The 20,166-nt window shown below is 34.0% G+C and overlaps 2 protein-coding genes and 1 long non-coding RNA gene across 4 annotated transcripts in view; all 3 read left to right on the top strand.

The window, feature by feature from the left end:
• The first annotated feature begins 39 nt into the window (after positions 1–39).
• Positions 40–20,166, top strand: part of LOC147846818 (uncharacterized) — a 28,837-nt gene continuing 8,710 nt past the window's right edge. For both annotated transcript variants that reach the window (XR_015476564.1, XR_015476565.1), the window contains exons 1-2: positions 40–131; positions 18,146–18,264. This is a non-coding gene — a long non-coding RNA (uncharacterized LOC147846818). The remainder of the gene's footprint in view (positions 132–18,145; positions 18,265–20,166) is intronic.
• On the top strand, positions 5,148–6,843 carry fgfbp2b (fibroblast growth factor binding protein 2b). The gene is given in 2 exon segments (NM_001089526.2): positions 5,148–5,929; positions 6,549–6,843. A coding segment is annotated over 1 exon segment (747 nt). The 5' UTR covers positions 5,148–5,166; the 3' UTR covers positions 5,914–5,929; positions 6,549–6,843.
• Positions 14,241–16,031, top strand: fgfbp1b (fibroblast growth factor binding protein 1b). Its single transcript, XM_087237132.1, has 2 exons — positions 14,241–14,281; positions 14,460–16,031. Exon 2 carries the CDS (start codon positions 14,471–14,473, stop codon positions 15,089–15,091), a length of 621 nt encoding a protein of 206 aa, XP_087093258.1. The 5' UTR covers positions 14,241–14,281; positions 14,460–14,470; the 3' UTR covers positions 15,092–16,031.

Genomic DNA, 20,166 nt, shown 5'->3' with positions numbered 1-20,166 from the left:
GGGGATATCATCTTCCGTTTCGTCACTATGGTTACAGGTACACACTGAGTGCGGAAGTGACGGAGTGGGGGAAAATTTAATCCCTCTTATTGTTCTTCTAACAAGAAAGCTGTAAAAATGTCCTCCTAAAGGTAAGTTATTTATTTTCTTGCTTTCTGACTTTTCACATATTGTCATTTGTTATCAAATTAGTAATAATAGTTTAAATGTGGTCATATCATTGACCCATGAACATTTCCTGCTTGTTATCAAACTATTTATAAACAAGAGGCAATTCAGTCATAACTTAATGTTAAAACAGCTGTCATAACATTATTTATCATTATGTGACTCTTTTTGGATTCTCGGACGCTATAGAAATTAAAATATGTAAAACAGGAAATACTTTGAGACCATTGTTTTTGTTTTCATTCCTCAAAATGGTCTATACAAAACTGTAAAAGAAGGCTTTACATATATATTATGTATAGCCTAGCAAACATAACATTCATAAACCAAATATTGAAAAGGCACACTAAAATGTACAGTAATTCATGGAATCTTTGAAAAAAAAAATCAAATGCAAATGACTAACCAAAAGGATTATCATGCAGACATTTTTGTGTATTTCCTCTTATGTACATCATCAGTTATTCTTGACAAATTAGAAGGAATTTAATTTGTTCTGTTTTGTTTTTTCCAAGTGTATGCATACATTTGTTTGTTTGTATGTTTTTTTTATGTATTCATTATTTTTTTTATCTAAATAGCTGTCTTTTTATCAATTGTACATTATTTTTTACATGTGTTCTTGAGTAAACTACATGTTTTTTGTAATGTAGGCTACTTGTAAGGTACTTAAGCAATATAAAAACAAAACATGCATTTTCACAAACATAATAAATACAACATACTCTGAATATTATATAAAAAATGCAAATGTCATAAATAATCTTGTAAACAAATTATAAATAATGTTGAGTTATCTTTTCATAACGTTATTGACTATTAAGTAGTTGTTAGCTTTTTAGGTAATAATGTGAACACATGCTCAAAAGATCCCTTTTTAAATAAAATAAAATAATAATAATAAATAAGTAAATAAAATATTTTAAAATCATGAAATTATTGTAAATAATTAGATTAGCACACACATGTGATAACCCAGCAAACTTGAATTTTTATTTAAAGTCATGCCTATTATCATTTTGGTGGGAAAAATAAGTTGATGTGTAGAATGGACACACAAACACACACACACATAATCAATATGTTCTGTACAGTATGAGAGTATAAGATGATACAGTGTTTGTGAGTGCCATTACACACATCACGAAAACACACACAAAATAGCACAACACATATATGCTTCAACTTTCTTTTATCACCATGTTTTTATTTCCATGCCTAACTTCTTATAGCTAATCTTTGCTGAAGCTAGTTTTTTTTACAATCATTTTGACACAAATGTCGGAACCCTGGTGTCAATTTTGGTGATTAATAAACCACACTGAACTGAGCTAAACTGAACTGAACTTAAACACTGAAAACTGAACTACACTGTTTCAATTTACTATGATCTTCTATGTGAAGCTGTGAAGCTGCTTTGACACAATCTACGATGTAAAAGCGATATACAAATAAAGGTGAATTAAATTGAATTGAATTTTCAAAGCTCTAGATACACAATTCACAACCATTGATAAAATTGCATGTTTTTGCAAAACTCTTTTTTTTTCTCAAATGTTTGGATACAATACACATAAGTCAAAGATACTGTGTTCATTAAACTAAAAATAACAGTTTCATTACTCTTGATGCATAGCTTTATGGAAACTGTTGTACAATGTTAAATATTTAGTTGATGAAAGTTTCAGGATATATCAAATGACATCAGTTACGACAGAAGATGACCCAACTGGACTACATTATCTAAAGACTTCACCCTTATTCCATAGTTATGTCTATCTGTACCATGTACCACTGTTACAGACGATGCTTTCATATTTGACATTACTGTATGCAAGAAAGCCCAATTACAGCAGACAAATGTCAGGCCTACAGTAGATTCACATTGGTTCTTTCCAAGGTTTTGACTAATGAAAACACTACTATAATGTAAAGGAGAACCTGTGGCCAAATCCACAACAACATACTGATGAAAACACAGATACCAAACAGAAATCTTATATATAGAAATATATGCAAATTACATACTGTAGGTAGCATGCTAGTTTATATTTGGATTTTACAAGTATAAAATATGTCATGTCAAAATAATGCAAAAATTAAGTTTTTCTCAACACTTAAAATTACAAATATGTACATATAAGTTTACGTAAATATATTACCTATAATTTAGATAGTTGTCCATATATTGCTGAATAACAAAAACAGATGTATTTCACTATATAAACGTCAATGAAACCTGTATCATATATTTTAAACAGCAATATTGATTGTTAATGATTCTTTATTGAACTGATGTATATCTTGTGTCCTGGTGATCTAAAGTAATGTTCCTGTAGTATTTGTATGATAAAAAGATTATATAAACTAATTGGCCTGCAAATGCAAGGCTTCTCTAAAGAAATAAAAACAACATGAAAAGTAAGATGTAAAAAACTGTGAAAGCAGACAGCCATGTTCATCAACTATCTTTGTTTAAAAACAGAAAGTTTTCCCTGACTCCCCATAAACAACATTAATGTAAACATTACATGCCAACCACACTGGTCGAAAGCAAAGCTGACAAAAGATAAATGGGTGCAGGTGAATTATTTTCTTTGTCCCTCCTCTAAAACGTCTTTCACATCAATAGTCAATAGCCCACTTTATGTTAGACTATGATGACCAATATGACCATGAAGGTTCCACCAGTGTAACCACACGCATTTTCCTCCCTCAAGCCATCAACAAACACTCAGAAGAGAAAACCAACCACACTAAACACACAAACGCCTGCATAATCTCATCACAATTCAGAACTATTTCAGGTCTTATGTTATGGTGAATTTTATCATAATATATATGAATTTGAAGAATTTGAATTTATTTTATTTAACAGGGACAATGCTCATTAATCAACAGTAAAACTGTGAATAAGCCAGAATTAGCCACAAGGGCTAATTTTCATCTGTTGCCCCCTGCCAGATTTTAAAAGGCAACCTAAAATAAAAAAACAAATCATTACACATACAAAAACAGTAAAGTTACATATGACAAAAAGAGATAAAAACATGTAAGTAAGAATTTCCTAAAATGTTAGACAAAAGAATTAAACGTGATTACAAACTTGATTTGCTTTCAGCCATTTCTTTAACTTGTATTTAAAAGTAGAATTATTTGTAACACCCCTTAAGTCAATCGGAAGTGTGTTCCAATAATGAACAGCTCTAACTGAGAAGACTGATCGTGCAAAAGTTGTTCGTCTAACCTGCAATGCACAGTCTCCCCTGGTAACAGATCGTGTTGCTTGACCGTTATTGTTCTTGTGTGTCACAAACTCACATAATGGAGGTGGAGCATATCCATTTAAAATTTTAAAAATCATACAAGCATCAGCCAAATATTTCATACTATCAAAGCTCAATAAATATTGTTTTTGTATTATATTACAATGATGATACCTAATAGACTTTTGATCAAATACTTTCTGTGCCTGTTTATAAAGTGATTCAACTGATTTAAAAACTGTTTTACTAGCATGTGACCAACTAGTAAGACGATATGTAATATGAGAAAAAATCATGGAATGCATAAAAAGTTTTGCTGCTTCATTAGTCAAGTAAGGTTGTATATGCCTGAAGTTGGCCAGATTAAATTGAACAATTTTAATAACCTTCTTGGCATGCTTTTGGAATGTTAATTGAGAATCTAAAATTAGACCAAAATATTTAAAACCAGAGACAACCCTGAGCTTTTCTCCTTTAACAAATACATCAGGATGATGGGTAACTGTCAATGATTGTGAGAAAAACATACAAACCGTTTTACTTGTATTCAAATTAAGATGTGATTCACACAACCAATCAGATACATTAACTAATGCCTCAGTTAAATAATTTGCTGCCAGATGCTTGTTTATCGCGTGTACATATAGAACTGTGTCATCAGCATGTACATCTGGATATTAATAGTAGGACAAACTTGTGGGAGGTCATATATATACAGACTAAACATGATAGGGCCCAAGATGGATCCTTGAGGAACTCCACAGTTACTGATTCTGTATAGTGATTGACTATTACCAAGGCGCACACATTGTTTCCTATTTGTTAGATATGAAGTTATCCAGATAATCGCCTCTAATGAGAAATTAAAAAGAGTGAGATTTGAAAGGAGTACCTCATGATTTACTGTGTCAAATGCTCTTTTTAAATAAAAAAAAAAAAAACTGCTCCTATTACTCCACCTCTGTCAAGCTTCATGTGGTATGAACACTTGTGGTATGAACACTTATTTGTGTTTCTACATATTTTGCTTAGGCTTTAGACGTAAGGTACAGTTTTGGACTTGTATAGGTTCAAGTTATTTAATTGGAATTCACCATGTCTAGATTTTCTCATGGATACACTTGGGCCATGAATACTAACTTAGACTAACCCTTAGAAACTGAAAAAAATGATCTCAGGTCTTTTCCAGTCATATTTACACCTTTTATATTTAAGTCTACTTTGTAATGCTCGGAGTTAACATTAAATTATAATTGTTATTGTTATAAAAATTATTACAGCCAATTCCCAATTAAGAAACTGCCTGATCTTTTTATTCCTCCTGATTTGTTTAGTCTTTCAGAGTACCTTGCATATTCAGTTACTCAATAAATTCAAAACATTGCAAATGGATGAGGATAATAAAATGCCAGTTACACTACTTTAGATGTACGTGTATTTTCTCATGAGATCAAGTTTTAGCCAAACCTAAACTACTCTTTTATTTTTTTACACCCATTTTTTTCTCTTGAAATCACATACATACTGACTCAATCTAAAGTAAATTGCTCTCACAAACACACACACACTTCTCCAAACATTCCTACAATTAGTTCATTCAGGAGCTCCAGACTGGAGACCAGAGGCCCCCCGGTCTGGGATGTGTACCTTACTCAATGACCCCTTTGTGGGGCTTGTATTTATAAAGCCAGACTGCACCTCCAACACCTCCTCAGTCCATTACACCTTCGCCATGAGATCCATATGCAGCTGTGCTTTCCTTTTGGTCTGCTTCATCTGGTCCACAGACGCACAGAACAGCAGTAACCACATCGAAATCACCCAACACAGCCGGCCCCAGCCACAGCCGAAAGCAAACCTCTGGGATGAGCCTATTCGCTTCAACACCAAAGCCAAAGACACCTGCACTATGGTGATCTCCAGCCAGACCAACTCCACTAAGCTGCGTGTCTCCTGCAAGAGCAAGGGCAAGTCGTACTGGTGTGATTTCCTGGGCAAACCCAACCTCTGCAAGTCTTATAACAACAACCCTCGGCACTACTTCACTCAGATCATGTGGGACTTGAGGAAGCTCCACAACGCCTGCCAGGGGTCGAAGGTTTACAAGCCACAGATGTGCCGCTCTGCTTCGGATGAGGTCCAAATGGTGTTCCACAATTCTTGGCCTAAAAACTCGGTCCCAAAACCTACTCAGTCTTCTCAGAACCAGCAAAAGCACCAGCAGCAGGTTAAGCCCAGCGTCCCCCCTACCAAACCTCCCACCAAGCAGCAGCTTAAACCCCAACAGCCGGCTAAAGCTGCTTCTAAACCAGCCAAGACTGCGGCTTCCAAACCTGCTTCACCTCGAAAACCTGTAAAGGCCATCACAGTGAGACCCACCGTGGCGGAGGAGAGTCAATCAGTCAAGATGGCTGAGGAATACTGCTGGAAGAGCCTGCAGGGTGTCTGCGCGTACTTCATCAGCTGGTTCCAGAGTTAAAACATCACTACAACTGGTAAGCACATCACTTTTAGTGAATAAAAGAATCAGTCAATGCTTGTAAAGTTGTATGCGGAAACTAAATCGTGTATAAGAAGAGCTTACAATTGTTGGAGTGTATACAATAAAATAAATTAGCCGGCAGCTAACTAAATCACAGGTATTTCATGTAAAATTCCTAGAATTGTTAATGGGATAGTTCACCCAAATTAAAAAACACTCAGCACGTCTCTGCCTCAAATTGCTCCTTTTTCTTTTATTCTGTTGAACACTAGAACACATATTTTGAAGAAAGCTGAAAACCTGTAAGCATTGATTTTAATAGAAGGAAAAACAAACAAGGCAATGGTTTTGTTTAACAGAAGAGTTGAAACAAGTGAAGGGTGAGTAAACGATGACAGAATTTTCAGTTTTGGGTGAACTATGCCTTAATTGTTGTCTTGTGGAGTCATGTGATTGACAGTTTTTGGTATGAAAAGTTGCAACTGTAAGATGTGTAAAAAAACGGAAAGAGTTATAGCCTCAAAGCAAATTCAATCAAACATCAATTGCTGCGTAATTGCTGTTTAACTAAATAAAATTAATGACTGCACCTCTGTTTAATCTTTTACTTCTTTCTTTTCTCTTCCCTACAGGTTACCAGCGACCTATATTGCCTCGCTGAGATTTCTACAGGGACTCTACAGTGCGTGTGCGTTATGTGTGTGTTTGTGTTTGTGTTGTGTGTGTGTGTGTGTGTGTGTGTGTGTGTGTGTGTGTGTGTGTGTGTGTGTGTGTGTGCGCGTGTGTAAGAATGTCGTTATGACTGCACCAGTGTGTCGATGTGTGTGTGTTTTTTTTTTAATGTGAGTCATCATATGTGCCAAGTGAAAATAAGAATAAACGAAAGAAACTTTGTAACATGTTGTTTAATAAAAAGATATTTCATAATTGTCTGTGTATATGGTGTCTGAACAATTTTTTTCTATTTTGTATTTAGACAATAAAGAAAGAATAAAGAAAGAATTGATGCATATTTAATTGCACACAACAGTCCTCCTCAATTTTTAAAATTATACTTTTTAAAAATACAATTTTTAGAATGAAACCTATTTTCAAAATAGCCTAAATATTTCATAAAGCAAACTTTATTTTCTAAATTAATTATTATTAATTAATTTAAAATCTGGAGCTAATACATATTTCTGTTAAATAGATATTTTAACAAACAATCATCAAAATGATCAGAATATTTAGACAACAAAAACAAAGGAAGGGAGTTTCGAACTCTCAAAAAATTTCCCTTTTACATTGTCAGAGCACATCAACACCACTAGAGGGCAATGCTACATTTCAAATTAACGTTAAATCTGAGCCAATAACAAAATAGTGTAATTGGTATTTCACATTAAATGTATCCTTTTATAACAAAACGTCTTCTGGTATATAATATTATCAATTTATATTAGGTTTAAAAATATTTAGTTGTTCTAATAGATATGTTTGTAGATTGTAATTTAGCAACTAATACAGCTTAATAAATTGTATATAGTTTATTTGAGAATTAGCTGTAGTAAAATATTTGTCTGGTTAAAAATGAATTAACTTGAATATGACATTCTTGACAAATATGTCAACTTGACATTCTTTATTCTGTGTAGCACAAGTGATGTGTTTATGAGTTTTTGATCGAATTGACATCTGTCGTGACAAAAGAAAAAAAAATGAAAAGCCTTCATTTTAATGAATTGAGTGAGTTTTCCACAAAAAGGCATAGTTTACCCCCAAATTAAAGTTCTGTCATCAGTTACACCCTTTATTTGTTGTTTATTTATCTATATGGAGCAAATTAAAGACAACCAAGTTTAACCAAAATGAAAGAATAACTCACCCTAAAGTAGTTATAAACTACTAAAAGTTTTTTCTGTCAAACACAAAAGAAGATATTTTAAAGAAAGCTGGAAACCTTTGTTTTCATGGAAGTCTGTGTTAGTTTTCAGTTTTGGATAGTTAGTTTTCATCTTTAAGATGTATTGTTTTGTTTGACCGAAGAAACTCAAAGAAAGAATAAATGAAAAGGAAAACACAATTAGAATGAAATTACATAAGCTTTTTGGATAAAAAAGAAGAATATATATTTCCTCCAGAAGTAGAAATCATGTTAAAGAGCAACAGACAGACTGGAATTTCTAAATGCCACAGACAGGTTTTCTTTTTTCTTTTTTTTTCTTTTTTTACAATATATTCCATAAGCTCTTTGCAAACGTTTAACCAAAACAAAGAAGAATACACATATTCACTTTGCAAAGCCCTCAAAATCCCTCAAGATCCCTGTAATCAAACTGGTATTTGAATATGTGACACATCCTCTACATTGAACAACAAGCCCCGCTTCAATGGCCAAACAAAAACTCTTATAAATATTACTGTGATATTTCATTAGGCACTGTCATTAATGTTATTAGTTTATTTCTGTTTAACCAACTAGAAATTTATTTCTGTTAATCAAATTTACATAGTCCAAAGCTGATAAATAAGCAGATTTTGTGAAGTCATATAGAGAATAGCTCATGAGCTTGATTCCCCACCAGACATACACAATCACTAAACATTTACATGGACTGACACACACCTTGTCTTTGTGTGTGTTTGTGAGTTCTTCTACATTGTGGTGAGCAAACGTCCCCACAAGGATAGTATAACCAGACATTTCTATCATTTTGAAAACTAGCCCATTTTGAAAACTAGAGAAAACTTTTTAAATATATTACATAATCTTTATCTATAAGTGTAAAATGCAAACAGGTTTTCTGTGAAGAGTTGGTTAAGGGGTTTGGTTAAGTTTAGAAAGAAAAATACGGTCTGGACAGTAGTGTATGAAGAAATGTATGAAGTCCCCAAAATTAATATAACCTGTGTGTGTGTGTGTCCACAAGTATTGCAATACTTGTAAATTTTGACCTTTGTGGGGACATTTATTTGTGCCCACAAGGAAAACGGCTATTAAATCGCACAGAATGAATTATTTGGAAAATGTTAAAATGCAGAATATTTCCTGTGATGACTGGATTTGGGGGTAGAGGGATATAATATACAGTATAAAAATCATTAAGTTGTAAAACCTCTCTTTGTTAGTAAATCAGTAATGATGATACACTAGGAAACTGGACTTTCATGGATGACTCATTGTTCATAAATCAAGCCAAACACTAGCACTAACATCCCGCAATAAAAGAAGAATGCACACCTGTAAAATAATATCAAGTGTAAAGCAGTTTAGTATTAGCAATAATGTTTTTATTGCACTTCATTTGTTATTCTTGTTATATTTTCTGCTTTTCTTTTTTTATTATTATGTATCAATTAATTTTTTTTTATTGTGCTTATTTAAAGGTTCAGTAGGTGATCTGCCAAATTGCTAACCGTTAGCCTAATAGCTTTGAAAACACAGTACCTTCCCTATTTATTTATTTATTTATTTATTTATTTATTTATTTATTTATTTATTTATTTATTTATTTTTGTGCCATTGTCATTATAGCTGCATTGTGGACTTTTATACAGATTTTTATATCTATCTTTACCATTACAGTTAGGGTCCACGAAAAAAAGATGTGACTAGTGTTGTTATAAAAGTTCTTTCACTATAAATGTGTGCAAACAAGTTAAAAATGCAATATAATTGCACAGTTATTAAAGATTTGAATCTGATATAGAGGGGGTGGAGGTGGATCAGTTATAAAATTAGGCCACAAAGACACAATGGCAGGGACCCCTCATCCCATTACATGGCTGCACTCTTACAATGACTCGCTAACAAAACATGTCTATATACCAGTACATAATACATGACCATATGTTGAAGTACTTGCAGCTCTGGCATGTCCAACCATGACTGTTACACATACATGGAATTCAGGGACAGGCCTCGGGGGACAGCTTTTTATTCAGTCATGACATCAAATAACAACTTGATGAATTGTATCTAACTAAATTATATATTTTTACTTTGTTTGCTTATTACAGTTTTTGTAACCTTGTTATATTCAGAGCTGATCTTAGAATTCTAGGAGCTCTAAGCAAAACTTTGTGAGGGGACCCATGTCAGCATGTTAAATGACCCTGAAATGACCCTGGCCTTGACCCCTTCAAAGAAGTTTTACTGTCAACAAACAATACTAAGTTAAAACAGTCAATAAAAGTAACATTATTGAAAAATAAAATAAAAAATGGCATGATAATTCTAATAGAAATAATCTAAATAAAATACAGAATTGAAATAAATGAAAAACACATTGATAATATTCTACTATTCAGAAAGTAAGTCAAATCTCATCGCATATTTTCTTTACAAGTTTCAATTAAGTAGACACTGATTTTAATTACATTTATGATATTTATTCATTGAAGAGCAGGGAATGTTATTTGGTGATTCTCTCATTTGCTGTTTTGTTACATTAAAGGCACAATATGTTAAATATTTATATTAAAATATCCCAAAATCATTACAACAGTATTTTATTTTTTGTTGAATTTTATTTAGATTATCCCAAATGTTTCGTGGAGAAATAAGCATTTTTAACTTGCGAAACTCTCCATATTTTCATGTTTAATTATATAAGCACCAAAGGCAACAAAGTCAAAATACTTTCTGGTTAGTGAAGTAAAAAACATTCGATCACACAGGCATGCATATTGCTAAAGCAAAGAAGAAAAAAAGTGGTCAAAAGTGGCTAAAAATGTTTTAGACCCAGTTTACGTATATCTGCAGGCCCGCCAGCCTGGTGAAAGTTTTTTTTTTTTTTAAAGTGGACTATTTTCTATGTAATTATGAGGTTTAAATAGGTTACATTTTAGTGACATTTTAAGCACTATTTTTTTTTTTTGCTGGATTAGCTTGTTGAATGGTCATCATAACCACAGTTTTGATGTACTAAAAACATAAAGATTTACACTAATTATCATTTACATCATAATATACATCATATATTCATCAAATCATATATCATTAGAAAAAAAATTGAATCTTTTAAAGTTTTAAATTAAAAACTGTAGACTATTGTAATTTAAATATCATCCATTTAAATAGCAAACTTGCCCACACATTCCACTTTCCTCAGTCACGCTGAGGCAACAGCCAACACAGGATTCCGCTTGATTTTAAAGCCTTTTTCGATGCAATTTTTTCATAATTTATCATAGCAGTCAAAATAGGACAAATCATCACCTTGGAATCGAAAGGTTCTATCTGTGTTCTAAATGATTTCGAGAAATTGAGCTTCAAAGTTTTTGCATTCCATATAGCAAACAATATGTGTGTAACAGTTCTCTTTTATACAGTAACATGACAGGGACTCTAAATGGACTCTTTAAAATGGAAATTATCAAAATTATCTTCAATTTGCAAATTGGAGTAATAACAGGGCAAATACAGATAGAACCTTCTAATTCTAAAAAGTCATTTTCTGCTTGAAACTATAAGTTTTTATCTGGCTGATCATTAATTGAAGCGTTACTTTTCAACAAATACAATCAGTCTGCTTATTAATTTAATAAAAAAATGATGTTGTAACAATATGTTGATGTTTAAGAAAGTTACATTTTTGCTTTCTGTAACATTTATTAAATGTTTTAGGATTAATATTTTTTCTTGTTTAAATTAAGCACACAAGGCTGTGCTAAATATTTTGTCCAGTGCAGATGTTAATTTTATGTAATTAATATGCTAATAATATTTTAAACATATAATATAATATTCATTTTATGCTGCATATAAACTGTTGAATTATACATACATTATATAGGGCGAAGCAGTGGCACAGTAGGTAGTGCTATCGCCTCACAGCAAGAAGGTCGCTGGTTCGATCCTCAGCTCAGTTGGCGTTTCTGTGTGGAGTTTGCATGTTCTCCCTGCATTCGCGTGGGTTTCCTCCGGGTGCTCCGGTTTCCTCCACAGTCCAAAGACATGCGGTACAGGTGAATTGGGTAGGCTAAATTGTCCGTAGTGTATGAGTGTGTGTGTGAATCTGTGTGTGGATGTTTCCCAGAGATGGGTTGCAGTTGGAAGGGCATCCGCTGCGTAAAAACTTGCTGGATAAGTTGGCGGTTCATTCCGCTGTGGTGACCCCAGATTAATAAAGGGACTAAGCCGACAAGAAAATGAATATATATATATATATATATATATATATATATATATATATATATATATATATATATATATATATATATATATATATATATATATATATATATATATATATATATATATATATATATATATATATATATTATATAAAAATGTAATAATTTTTAACTGTTTCTTGTTTAACTATGTAAAATGTAACATTTCATCTCAATGTCAAAAATGCTTCTAAATCATCATATCTACACACATCTGTTCAGTTTCAGCTTTCTTCTCAATTTTGAGACGAAACAATTTTGTGTTTCTTTCTGGTCTTTCCCGCTGTCAGCGGAGCAGTCTGACAAAATGACAAAAAATCCTGATTGGTCCTTGTTTGTGCATCCATGATCAGCTCAAAGAAAGAACGTAATAGAGCCAAGCTAGAGTTCGACTTTGTAGACAAAATCTCTTTTGTTTTTATATTTAGTCTTATGATGTAAACAACTTCACATGTAAACAAATGTAAACAACTAAAAAACATCACATAATGTTAATAAAATAACATTTAATAAGAATGTGAATTATACAATTTTGACAAAAGTGTCAGATAGAACCTTTTAATTGTATGGGACAAATTCTAGACCTTTGTCAGTGAGAGGTGGGTTTGTAGCATTGTCTATGTCCAGATCATCAAAACTTCATCTTGATATGTGCAAACCCGGTCTTTCATAGACATTAAGTGCACTTGTGAACATGAACCACCATACTTTATAGGTTTGGCACTGTTTTTTCTAGCTGACTAACTGTACACTTAACTGGTGTTTCAAGAGTTCACACTTAGATACTGTTTGACAACTTGTTAGCAAGTTAGCAGGTTTGGCATGCTGTCCCGGGAGAGAACCCTGAGCTCGGAGATAGTTGAGCCCAGGGCTCCCGCCAGGTCCATAAAGCAAGTGAGGGGGGTACGAGGTCAGGTGTTCTCGAGAGCTCCCCTCGGCAAAAGAGGAAAGGAGGAGAAGGGGTGGATGGGGGGTTTCTTCGGAAAGCGAAGATAAGGGAGTAGATCTTAGCTAAGTTATTTATAGTGAGTTTGGATCGATCTGATTGGCTAGCCAATGAGAGTAGATGAGTGGCCAGCTGCAGTCAATCATATCTCGTGCTCCTCTTGAAATTAGTTTGTGAAACTTCATTTCTGAGTAACATTTATGGTTATGTGACAATTCTGTTTGAAACATTGATTGGGTGTTCTTTCATGATAAAGTTTGTTCATGTTTATTTTATGCTTTAACCCTTTAACTGCCCCACCAAGAGAAAAAAGAAATTGGGATTGCATTTCTTAACCCCTAATGTCGCTAGTTGACACACTCAATGCATTTTTTAAAACACATCCCATAATTTGTAAAATTATAAATCTCTACCAAATGGTAGATATGTCAGTTTATGGTAAAAGTACCGGAATTCATATACTGGAAAAATCTCAAAATATGAAGTATAAGACCAATTTATTTAAAAAGAAAATCAAAATAAAACATTTTTGAACACTAAATCATCTTTTTTTTGTTTGTTTTTGAAGAATGCTATAAAATATTTCAGATTCTCATTTAACATGCTTTCTTGTTTTGTTTTTTATACAATAAAACCAAAATCAAGTGTTGTAGAGCAACAGGATTATGTTTGTTATGTTTTTTTGATTTTGTATTGTAAACTAACAATACTGAGTATGTAAACCATTATATAAAACAGTCATTATTTAAATCTGGTCAACCAAAGCAGGCAGTTCTAAAGCTGTAAAATGAAAGATGGTTGGTTCAATTTTTCATTCTTCACACTCTTCCTTGATCTGAAAGCAGGTACAGGGGTTTCCCTAATATCAAAATTGCTTCGTTTAATTACAATTTAATTAAAAATAAATGTGTGAGGGCTGCAAAGAACTGCTTAGTGGAGGCTTAGTAAATGGACTGGAAAAATTTGTGGTTGAAAGCAACCCTAGTGCTCTCATATTTTATTTTAAAAATAGGGTACACTTTAGGGGTCAGCTATGTAAAAAAAAATCTTTTAGTTCAGCCCCTTTCGCAAATATATGCATGACGTAAGCAGCGGATTCTTGTCTGTGCGCAGCTCATTAAAGGGCTTTTCTCATGAGAAAGAATGTGATTGTGCTGTAGTAAGTGGGTGTGTCTCTCAACCTATAAATACAACCCGTGAGTTCTTTTTGACGTAAACTAGTGAGGGAATCTTATCACCCATCTGTCCACGCCGTTATAGGTAAGCTCATCAACTTTTTTTTATATTGATCAAAGTTATCTTAGATTTAGTTTTCATCTTAAAATAGGTTCCATGCTAACTTTACGCCAGCTGCATCCTTTTAATTAATACAATTCAAATTACATGAAATAAAACTGTATTAAAACTATTAATACAATATCTTAATTGCTATTTGTAGGACTGAAGGACATGTCTCTCCGCGGAATTTTCGCGTTCCTGCTCTTTCTCGCGTGCGTCTCACAGCTCATCTTAACTGCTGAGTGCACCAGAGGAGCCAGGAGGAAAGGAAGGAGGCAGGAAAGAAGAGGTGATAATAACATTAACGTGATGAGAGGAAAGTTCATAATCAATGACAAGACGCAGCAGTGCACGTGGGTGGCGCGCGGAGAGGACAAGTACACCATGAACGTTACATGCAAGCCTGGGAGCGGGGACGGATTCACCTGTAAATACACTGCCAAGCCGGCAACGTGCGCCGAATATTCGTCTAATCCCAAGGGCTACTGGAAACAGATAGCCAGATCTCTGCAAAAGCAGAAGAAACTTTGCGTGGATCCGCGGGCACTGATCCGGGCGGGCATGTGTAAGCGCGCGCCCCTGGACGCGCATTTCAAACTCACAGAAGCGTCACAAAAGAAACCCCCCTCGACAGAGAAAACCCCCACAGCCACAAACACACCGCCTCCGGACACCGAACAAGGGTGCACAGAGCGCATCGATCACCGCGAGCTCGCCAGAGAGAAGTGTGGAGATTCCTGGGCGAGTCTGTGCGCGTTCCTCTTCACTGTAATCCAGAGTGGAGACTGCTGAGCTTTTACTTTTTTTTTTGTTACGTTTGTTTTGCTTTTCCTCTGATAGACTTTCAAGACTACGTTTTATGTTGTAAACAGAAAATGCACTGTACTGATTGTTGGTCACGTGGGTCAGTAGCCCGCCACGTCGTTTACCTTTTACGCTTACCAGGGACGTTGCTAGACCCCCCTTAAGTAAGAATATGATGTCTCCCAGTAAAAGATTGAGTTACAGGATGGATTTCTGTTAGAAATCATTCTCAGTCTTATAATTTGCTCAATGATTGAGGAAGTAGATGATTAGGAAAACGTTAATTAGAAATAGTAAGTGATCACTCATCAAAGTGAAAAAAGGTGATACGAGTAATGGGGGGCGTGTGCCCCAGTAGAATTTTACTGTATGTCTAGCAACACCCCTGGCGCTCACCATAGAGCCTCTAAATTTAATACAAGCAAGTTTGTTGAATCCATAAACCAATTTTAACATTGTTTTTTTTTATGCAAAGGGATAATAGTGCTGTGTATTTAAATTATGTTTGATATTAAATGTTGTTATTTATTTATTAATAGAGCATTTTAAGGGATTTGGCAAATGTTTAGATTTAATATTTGTTTAGCTGTCAAAAGTTTATTGTGCCATATTTTTGCCTTTATTCATGATTATTAAAAACCAACCACTTTGTAAACTTTGATTTACATTTCAACAGAGTGCAAGCTGCTCATTTTATGATTTGCTCTAACAGTCAACTGTGTAAATATGTCAGTTACTTCTCTTTATAATAATAATATAATAATAATAATTGATCTTCATCTTGTACTCATATCCAAATGTTACTCTCTTTCAGCAAATACACCATGTTCTTCATTTTACTGTAAAAGCACAATATATCCACTGTTTTGCATTGTAACCGTATTTATGACATTCAAAATAAATATTTTTGCCTACTATTTTCTTTAAATAGTATTTGTGTTGAGGGTTATTCTACTCCTGTGATATGGCCTCAAATATTTCAATTAAATTAAAAACATGTGACAGTAAATGAGACTAAACAGGAAACAAATCTTATATTAAACATTCCTGTTCCTAGTGCGCTCTCAGAAAAAAGGCACACGGTGGTACACATAATGTTCCTTGACCTTGAGGACCAGTTTTGTACCTTTGTAAAAATTGCACCGTATATGGTGTAGAAAAGACCTTATGATGCTGTTTATGGTACAACTGAAATAAAGGTACAGAATTGTTCTCATATAAAAGATACAAAAGTGTTGGACAACTCCTTCATTACAATATCTATGAAAACAAATATTACTGGAAAGGCAAAGTGATTTTATGAATAATTTCCTTATTAAAGCAAGAGTCATCATTTAAACGTATGCTTAAAGAAACTGAAAAATATTCATTATTAAGTTCTATAATATAATAATACAACACAACTGGTAAAACATAAAATTATAGGTATTGTAAACTAAATAGGGTATTTAAAAAAATGTTTGGTAAGCCTTAGACTCTAAAAACCCTATCATGCGCACACATAAACTTTCATTGTCTACAGAGCAGCGGAAAAGATAAAGTAACCAGATCTCAAACAGGTGTGTGTCTGGTGCACCTTGCAATGTTTTGTGTGTGTGTGCGTGTGTGTTCTTCCATTCATCAGTGTCACATCCAGTCTTCCACAGACTCTTTCATGTGTCTACACACTTTAGTAAAGATTTCTTTCTTATCTAATGTTTGGAAATATATGTTTCCAAGGCTTGGCTACTGGTCAGGGTAAACCGTTTCAGTCTGTTTAGTATTTTATTTTCATTCATTCATTCATTCATTTTCTGCTTAGTACCTTTTTTAATCAGGGGTCACCACAGCTAAATGAACCGCCAACTTATCCAGCAAATATTTTTACGCAGCGGATGCCTTTCCTGCTGCAACCCAGTACACACATAAACTACGGCCAATTTAGCTTATTCAATTCACCTATGGTGCATTCTTTGGACTGTGGGGGGAAACCGGAGCACCCGGAGGAAACCCACGCCAACACAAGGAGAACATGCAAACTCCACACAGAAAGGCCAACTGGCCCAGCCGGGACTTGAACCAGCCACCTTCTTGTAGTGGGGCAACAGTGCAAACCACTGAGCCACCATCTTGAACATTTTATTATTATATCAAGCTAATAAAATCTAAAAGTATTTTTAAAAAATGATGTACAAGAAAATTTAATTCACGAATGTGCCAAAGAATTGGCTGGGAGAATGTTTCCATAAGAAACTTAATATTATACTTTATTTGACTTAATATTCTACTTAATATTATTCTTTACTATGATCACCATGGTAACAAACCCAAAAGATTACATAATCATCATAGACTGGGAGGCAAATTTTGAATGAACAAAGTGTTACTTTTTGTCAACACATTACACACAGATCAAAACCCTTGCCTTTTGACCTCAATGGATGATTTGTCACACGTCTTGATATGCTGTCATATAAATGGAATCTCACAGCAGCCTCACAAAACATGGTCATGTGATTATGGTCAAGGTTCCCAGTCAAGTGAGGTGTTTGAAATGATACACGTCAGAAACTTTACTCACAAAGGTAAAAACCATGCACTGCTACTCAAAGGTTTATGGTCTGATTTTTATGCAAGACAGTTCATTTGATTTGGCAGGGATGAAATTAACTGCTGTGAAGTGACATATTTTACAAAATCAAATGACTTTCTCTCTTTCTATTTATTATTATTTTTTTAATTGTTGCCACTAAATGATTTCTAAATGATTCTTAGAAGACAATGGCTGTTAAAAATCCAGCTTTGAATTAAAAGAATAGGTTGTATTTTAGTATATATTGAAATACACAGAGGTTAAGTTGTAATATTTCCAAACATATATATATATATATATATATATATATATATATATATATATATATATATATATATATATATATATATATATATATATATATATATATAGTTTCACTTACAGATAATGTTGTCAAACACATTTTGAAGTTGTCAAAATGATCCATGTTCACATGCCTATAGAAATAACTATACTTTCCTAATGTGTAGTGTTCGCAGACAGTGCATGAGATGAGAAGTACCCGGATAATGGATTCTGACGGACACTTTACTATCACGCACACAGAAGAGGATTTATGAATGGAAGGGAAAAGATGCAACTGACAAAGGTAAGTGATGATGAAAACATATTAAGTTTAATACATCTCACTTCCATTATTCCCCATAGTCATATAGAACTTTGAAATAAGTAGTAGCTTACAGTACCTTATATTCCCTATGTAGACAGAACATTGTTTTAGGTACATGATAATTCATTCATTAATTATCCTTCAGCTTAGTCCTTTATTAATCAGGGGTCGTCACAGCAGAACGAACCGCCAACTATTTCAAGACATATTTTATGCACCGAACGCCCTTCCAAATGCAACCCAGTACTGGGAAACACTCATACACATTCTCATTCACACACACACAATTTAGTTTATTTAATTCACCTATAGCACGTCTTTGGACTGTGGGGGAACATGCAAACTCCACACTGAAATGCCAACTGGTCCTGCTGAGGCTCGAACCAGCAACATTTTATCGATAACCTTAATCTTAAATGTCACAACCACAACCATTGACTGAACATCTGTTGCAAAGTTAACTGGAGATTTTTCTGCAGATTTGAATTCATCCTCTGACTGATTGTTTTGTAAGAGATGTGTGTGTGTCTGTCTGAAAACAACACGAATCTTGACTCGATTACATTACTGATAATGCTCATTAATCAAGATAGACTAAATGCTGGATTCTTTAATGTGAGGTTCATGGCATAAAATAATATGAGCAAATCACTGTCATGTCCTTACACAACTCATTGTTCCTAAGTTTTGGTATAAAAGACATGAAATTCAAAATGAATAAATCATTCAAGAATGACCCATCAGGGCCAGGCAAAATCTGCTGTTATTATTATTTTTTTGCTATTTCTGCACAGATTTTTTGTTAAAAATCTGCAGATTTCAAGAGTTCAGCTGATGATTGATTATAAAGTGAGTCTGGTATGCTGTCCAGGGAGAGAGCCTTTGTAGGTCTTGACAACTCTCCCCCCTTATTCAGGGCAAATGACAAATTAGGCATTGCTATGTAGAGATATACTGCTGGTTAACAGCTCGATAGTGCCAATTTGGGTTGGTCAATTCACCAATGACATGTAGCTTTTGACTGTGGGAGGAAACCCTCGTGAGCACAGAGAGAACATGTAAACTCGGCACAGAAACGTCGACTGGCCTGTTCAGAGCATGAACCAGTGACGTTCTTGCTGTGAGGCCACAGTGCTGACCACTGGGCCACCGTGCAGCCCTATTAAGGGAAAGGAGGAGGAGTAGGGATGGAAGGGAAAATTCTTCAAGGCAAAAATAACTGTAGCAATGAGTTAGGAATCATCCAATTTGTGAATCATGCGTTAGCTAATGTGGGATCAGCTGTGATCAATCATAAGCATGTGCTTCTCTCAAAATTTGTTTATTAATAAACTTCACTTTTGTAGAATACTTTTGAGAGTATAGTAACAAAAAAACTAAAATATCTAATGATACAGGTCTTGTGAAACAAAACAATCGGTCTCTATAAGAAATTGAACATTATTTACAATGAACTATAATCTGCAGTTTATTCAAACAGATTTCAGTGCATGTGTGAATGATGTTCAGTGTAGTTCTGTTGCTTTTGATGACAAATGTGCAAGGGTTGCTGACGCAATCACCAATATCTATCAACCGATATCAACAAACTGCGTCACCTGATCTTCAGTCCAATCTGAACTACATCCAATTGTGCAGAGATCTGCTTGCGCGGGCTATGGATTAAGGCTAATAATATTGTAAATATTGTTCAATTTCGTACACGAACAGATCGTTTTGCTTAAAAATTCCCCAACATCTTGTATAATCTGTGAGTAAACTATCAGGGAATTAACATTTTTGACCTATCCCTTTAAGGTGGTCCTGTATATCAGAGACATGAGTTAGTACTGTAGCTACTGCAGTACTACAACTTTAGCATAATTTGATGCTTATTAATAG

This window comes from Danio rerio, chromosome 1 (genome assembly GCF_052040795.2).
Source record: "Danio rerio strain M-AB ecotype USA chromosome 1, GRCz13ab, whole genome shotgun sequence".
NCBI lineage: Eukaryota > Metazoa > Chordata > Actinopteri > Cypriniformes > Danionidae > Danio > Danio rerio.
This window is presented reverse-complemented; position numbering and strand designations above follow the sequence as displayed.

What these genes read in the sequence shown, in the direction of transcription:
- fgfbp1b (XM_087237132.1), top strand. Translation starts at nt 14,471, where the DNA reads ATGTCTCTCCGCGGAATTTTCGCGTTCCTGCTCTTTCTCGCGTGCGTC.